This window comes from Monopterus albus, unplaced genomic scaffold (assembly GCF_001952655.1).
Source record: "Monopterus albus unplaced genomic scaffold, M_albus_1.0 scaffold186.1, whole genome shotgun sequence".
Classification (NCBI taxonomy): Eukaryota; Metazoa; Chordata; class Actinopteri; order Synbranchiformes; family Synbranchidae; genus Monopterus; species Monopterus albus.
In genome coordinates this window covers 363314-369850 of record NW_018128066.1, presented here as the reverse complement: position 1 = coordinate 369850, position 6537 = coordinate 363314, and the positions used below count along the sequence as shown (strand labels likewise).

Here is a 6537-nt window from a genome sequence, read left to right as displayed (position 1 = left end):
GGGGTTCAGAAGTTGGATTTCCTGCGGGAGCTCTGGCTGTCTGAATCCAGCGCTGTGAGACTTTCTTGTAATCAGACTTTCAGTAAACTTTCTGTTGATTTTAAACAGTCCTCTCCTGTCTTCACTTCTTGTGCTTCCAACAAAACAATTGGGTTAATTTCTAACATCATTTTCATTATTAGTGTGCTTATTATTATTTAGAGTGTCTGTACGTTTCTGTTGTGTTGGACTTGCAGCGTTTCAATATTTTCAATACTTTCTGTTTTTAAAGCACATTCCAGTTTGCTGTGTACTGTATGTGCCTTCTAAAGTTGCAGTGTGTGAAGCTCTCCAGGTCCCTGCATTTTAGCCTTTGTCCAGTTATTGCATTGGTTTTGTTAGGTTATTTTTTAGTTAGATAGATATTCAGAGATTTGTTGTCTATGAATGTTTAGTGCAGACTGCAGGCACGTCAAGGTTACAGGAAAACTGCTGTTAGTGTCAACTGTAATGCTAGTCTTAATATTTGTCTTAATGTGTAAGGTTATGTCCAATTGTTTTAGATACACACCACGAAAACAACAGTCACGCACCTTGACTTTTCCTCATGTTTTGGCTAAACGATAGAGCAGCTGCAAAGCTTGCTTATCGGGTGGCGTCACGGTTTGACGCCCCTTGTAGCATGGGCTAGCCCAAAAATGATTAATATTATATAGGTTGTTGGGTCCAGACTTTCTCAGCTTTCTGCTGCCTGCGCGCAGGTAGAGGGGTGAGAGAGCTCTGGACGTGTCCTGTGAATTTTACCTGTGATCCTCTGAATAAACCAGCACGGTTATTTTTTATAAAATCTAAAGCAGTCTCTTTCGTCTCATTGAGAGTTCCTGGTTTGAAAGAACCGGAAGAAGCTACACAGAAATAATAGCTTATAGTTTTCTGGGCTACTATCTCATTTCCAACCATGGCAGGCAGCTGTTTTGAAAATGGCAGACATACAAGTTCAAAGTGTTTATTTTGTAATATGCACAGTTAGGAAACGTGTTTCCCTGTACAATGAAATTCTTACTTTGCCATCCACATGAATGCCACAAAATACAAATGAAATATAAAGTAGATAAATAAATAACACAAAATCTAAGGCACTTTAAGCAGCGCAGATGCAGCAATATAGTAGAAAAAAATATATACAAGAATATAACAGAATGTATGCTGCATGGGAGCAGCATGTGCAGCAGTGCATACAATGTTAGTAACTAGCTAGCAAGCATAGTGGTAGCGAGCACAGAACTACAAAAAGTGTGAAAATTAATTTGTCAGAATGCCTGAGTCCAAATGAATGCTAATGTTGCTTTGTCTACTGAATGTGTAAATATGTAAGGGAAACACACACTGGGGGGTGTTGTGTCATGTGATGCACATCACATGATGCCCATAATTCACACCAGAAGCAGTGCAAATTCAGCATGCGCCTACTGAAATGGCTGAGCATTTAAATACGTTATACTTTTGATGTGCATTGATGCTGGGTGTTCCCCAGTTACTAAAAAATTCACATTTTGTTGTTCTGTTGCTTTTCTTCTGTAGCACCATAATAGTAACACCCATTCAACCAAAGCGGTCACAGACTTATTCTAGCTCTTTTACACTAAGATGAAACTCTGCTGTCACTTGCCAGTACTCTTTCAGCATAGCCAATACCTTTGCTTTCCGCTTCTTCTCATTGTTGCACTGTACTTTGAAAGACTTAGCAATTAAAATGGTAGTCACTTCCATTCTCATCCATTCAGGAAAATGAAAGTCACAGAAAAGTCACAGAAAACCACGTCTTATCCGACCAGCCCTTTTAACGGGGGAACAAAAGGTCTTTCTCCTTCATTTCCTATTAACCTCTGTGTTCCTCCAAACACAGGAAACATGGCGACCTCAGTGGCCCATGTCACATATCTCATCCGGCTGTGGAGGCTGCTTCCTATGAGAGATGGTGACATTCAATGAGAGGGTTTTCTATCTGTCTGTAGTCCTTGACAGATAAAAGGTGAGTGTTGATATTTGTCCCTAGTCTCACTGATACTGCATGGAAACACTCCTGATAAGCGATGAGCTGGTATGACATTGATGAAGTCTGGAGTGGAACTGACAAGCTCTGTAAGTGAATAACACCATCAGAAGAAGTAGCCTGTTACGGTCTGGATTAGATTTTTGATTATTTGATGCAGGTATTTCACACTAAGCAGAAATACAGCATCACACTCGGCATTGTCTAAACTTAATACAAGACATAATGCAACATCTCTGAGCATGTGCCATAATTACATTTTAATGCTTCCTAGTTTCTCGTTGCTGTAGAGATTTACTCATATGCAGAAGACTTCATGAACATTCCTTTATTTTCTGCCCCCTTTTCCTGTGGACTTTATTAGTTATCCACTGCTCAGCACAGTTCCAGTAATCCACTGAGTCCTACACAGATTCTCATTTCAGCACAATAAAGATGAAACGCCACTGTAGAGAAAGTGGTGATTTATGAATATGAGGTGAGAGAGATGAATGACTTATTGTTTGTTTGTCCTAAGCTTCAGAGTCTTCCTGTAAAGCCGTAGCACATGAAAACTTAACAAGAGGAAAACTAGTTGCTAAAAGAAAAGCCTTTCAAACAAACAACTGAGCATTCATGAATGTTTAATTAATCAGTAGTGACAAAAGGGAATAACAATCAACAAAGAGATGCCGATTTCCATTTTTTTATGCATTATTCCCACTGGCAAACCACAGACTGCTGTCAACTACCACTTTCCTCTCTACCCCTTCACCATGGCTGTCCCTGTACTGCACTGACAAAACCCTTGGAGAGCTACAGTACATTTCAACTGAGACCCAAAACAAGGACCAGCAGGGATCAAGTAACAGAGTTCAGACAACAAGAGTTCACTGTTATTTGGTGTTTACACGGATACTTTTGTAGTGTACGTTGCTCCTTTTTTTTCCACTGCAACAGCAGCAGCTAATCATGAGAAGCCAAAGCTAAATCACTGTTACTTCATAGGACTGATGCAGACGCTGCAGACCTACAGATGGGCTTTACCAAACAGACTCCATTACATACCTAACACCATCTGCCTTAGCATGTTATGTCAGTTTTGTGACAGGTAACAGGAAGAAGCTCAGTGAGGAAACACAATAACAAGTGCATACCACCCAACAACAGAGCTCAGCACCCTCGCTGAACTCCCCCAATGTCAAAACGGCCTAAAGACACACTCTGATCTTCTTCCTGCTACTGATAGAAACATTTTCTACAAGAATCCTGCTGCTCTGAGGTCAGTGGCAAAGCTCCCCTGAAGAAAAAAATACCCAGTGTACTCATCCTCTTACATGCCTCTGCTTATCCTAGATGAGCAATACATTTGAATTATGTCATCGTCATGCAGGGGTCATTTAAATGCATGGATGGAATAAGTATGTGAATATATGAATATATTACCATACATGGAAATGGAAAGTGTTTGCTGTAGTTTGTGTGCAAGTTTGTGGGGGCTTGAGAAATGGTAGCAGTTGGTGAGTGTAAATGAGTTTATTTGGCGTCCTGTGTTTCCTCTATGATTATACTGATGCGCTTGAAGGTTGAATCAAAAGCTATCCATATACAGAATTGTCCACAGTGAGCTTTGTAGAACTATATTAAGGAAGAAAGGTCAAATAACCCACTTCTAAATGCCTTTGATTCAAAATAAGGTAGTCCACTGTGGTTCCTATTCCTAGTCCATTTCCTACAGTTTTAGTTTTTTATAAAGTATTACAGCCTGAGATTCCTAATCGTTCCATAAATATTTGACAGTAGCAATCACCAGCTTAAAGCACATAACTGAGTGCACACAAGAAAATGTGCAATAAAAGTGCCACATATTTCTAAATGGTCCACATCATGTGGTAGCGTGGCCCTCGACCTATTCAAAGTGGAAAATTGCTTGCTTGCTTCTGCTTGCCACAAGGGTGAGTGCTCCATCTACATATATTGAAGTTGCTGTAGCAAGTTTTAGTGTAATATTTCCTGCTGTCCTGATGTGGTGAGTATTTTAATTTTACAAAAAAAATGTTGAGCTCATGTTTTGCATATTGTTAGCTGAACTTTTTTGTGAGTGGGCTGTTTTGTAGAGGATGTAACATTAGCATTAGGGGGCTATTCTAAGTGTTTGTTGACACTGATGCCAATTGTTCAGTTGTAGCACTGAGCTATGGGTGAAGTTCTAGTGATTTGATTTGATTTATCGTTCTTGTATTTTCATTTGCCAAGATACTCATAGCAGGCGAGCATGTAAACAGACATATTCATTTCCGCTTGTTCTTATTCACTCATTATTTTTATGCAATAGCCCATTAGAGATCAGCCGTCTTGGAAATCTCACCCACTGATTAGGCTGTTGTGAGCGGCAGAGACCAGAAATGAAGTCTGTCTATTGTTACTTACCAACAGCAGACATTTCTGGAACAGAAGCTCGGTATGGGCCTTCAGTGAACTGTGGTGGATTGTCATTTATGTCCTGGACTTTGATGATGAACTCAGATGGTGGCTCCAAGGGTTCGTCGGTATCAGCATTAATGACCTGGGCTGTTAGTGTGTACTCAGCCTTTTCTTCACGGTCCAGCCTCTTCATGGCGTGGATGTCGCCTGTTAATTCATTGATGGCGAAGATGGTGCCTGCCCCCTCACCTGCTAGTACATACTTGATGTTCTTGTTGCCCACATCCAAATCTGTGTGTAGCTGCAAGCAAAAGGAAAAGAAAAATAATACATAAAGTTAAAAGGTAACACAGAGTCCTCAGTCTGATCCCACTGTGTAAACAGAGACATGCGGCTTTAATGAATGCAAGTTGATAAGCTCAGCAGATTCTAGAAAATCTCACCATGTAAATGCAGATAAGTGTACAGTATGACTGTAATGTGTTGCTTTTGCTGCTGCTGAGCTTTTCGGCAACTAGTGGAGCCGGGATACTAAACGTGGCTCAACATAGCCTACACTTTGCTAAATGAGGCCCACTGGGGACAATAACCTTATAAGTAGCACAGGAAATGGACCTTAGCCTACATTGTTCCTCGTTATACATTGCAAATACATCATACAAACACACCTTGTGGGGAATATTGCTCCCTACAGTCTGAATTTCACTGGACAAAGTTGCTAGAAATGCTTTGAATGTGTATTTTATAAGAGGGCAAGAACAGGAAAGTATCAGAATCCATAAAAAATTAAAGAGGAAACTCTGCACATGAAGATTCATGCTCACAAATAACTAGACCCAAAGTTACTAGATGATACTGCATGTTCCTCATTATTTTTGTAATTATAGTTTCATTAGTTCACCAAAGCTGCATTATGTGCTAGGCTGAGTGGTTGGCTCCCACTCACCGCACAGGCTGAATATAGCTAATGAGTCTCACAATGCTACATAAGGCAACTGAAACATCCATGGACAGAAGAACAGGCAAAACCTTGTGCTGTTTCAAGTTAAAAAGGTAAAATGGAAGGGCTCAGATACAATGGTGCAGAAAGAAAGGGGTCAGAGAAAAATAGACATGCTAGGGCTTTGACACGAGGGAAGCAAAGAACTTTGCTTTTCATTCACACAAACAGAGAAAGCACCTTTTTTACTGTAAGTCACCTTTCATATAAGCCTCTTGATCCCCAAGGTGAGCGACTTTCAGAGGGGAGGCAAGTGGCACAGAGTACAAATCCAACAATGTCCAGGTGTTTGTATTTTTGTTAATGTACATGCCTCTCAAAACTCAAATGCGCACACACAACTGGGCACACAGGCATGCATCAAAACATTTGTATTCAGCAACTTTCATTTCATTTCCTGCCACACTGGTTCAAAAGAGATTCCTGTGGGAGCATGGTTAGGGTGCAGAATAGCAAGGCAAAAATCTGTCGTTGAAATTTCTGACCTCTAAACTCCCCACAATGTTTTTATAAGCCCGGTTTTATGCATACACCGTCTCCGAGGTGTTGTTTGCAGACACTGACAAAGCACATTCACTTAAATTGTCACACCTTGCACTTTTGTTTTCCTAATTGAGCCATCATTTCACATGAATGATGTAGCTCATTAACACAAATGCCTCACAACATCCTGCACACTGAGAAACCTTTTAAATGAGCTCAAATTGATGATGGTCTGTCAATGTTTTCATCCTGCGTGTGACTTCTTGTATGCAGTGTTATGCCTACAGTTATATGCATGTGTGTGTGAAAAAAAAAATATATATATATATGTGTGTAGAGGAGATAGAGACCACTGACGTCAAGACAAGGAAGCCCCTTACAATGCATGGAGGGTTTCATCCCAAGTCCAGCATCCTGAGACTGTACACTAAGCGGAAGGAAGGAGGCAGAGGATTAGTGAGTGTCAGAGCCACTATTCAGGATGAAACAACAAAGATCCATGAATACATCAGGAAGATGGCCCAGAGTGATGACATGCTTAGTGAACACCTCAGACAGCAGAAACCAGAGGAACAAGGGAAGGAAGAGCAGGAACCCTCATGGAAGGACAAACCTCTGC

The 6537-nt window shown here is 40.6% G+C and overlaps 1 protein-coding gene across 3 annotated transcripts in view; it reads right to left on the bottom strand.

Annotated features, from left to right (window-relative positions):
* The window catches only part of cdh8 (cadherin 8), a 104339-nt gene that overhangs the window by 59082 nt on the left and 38720 nt on the right, over positions 1–6537 (bottom strand). For all 3 annotated transcript variants that reach the window (XM_020617141.1, XM_020617140.1, XM_020617142.1), the window contains exon 3: positions 4442–4736. In XM_020617141.1, the coding sequence (XP_020472797.1) occupies positions 4442–4736 (295 nt within the window). The remainder of the gene's footprint in view (positions 1–4441; positions 4737–6537) is intronic.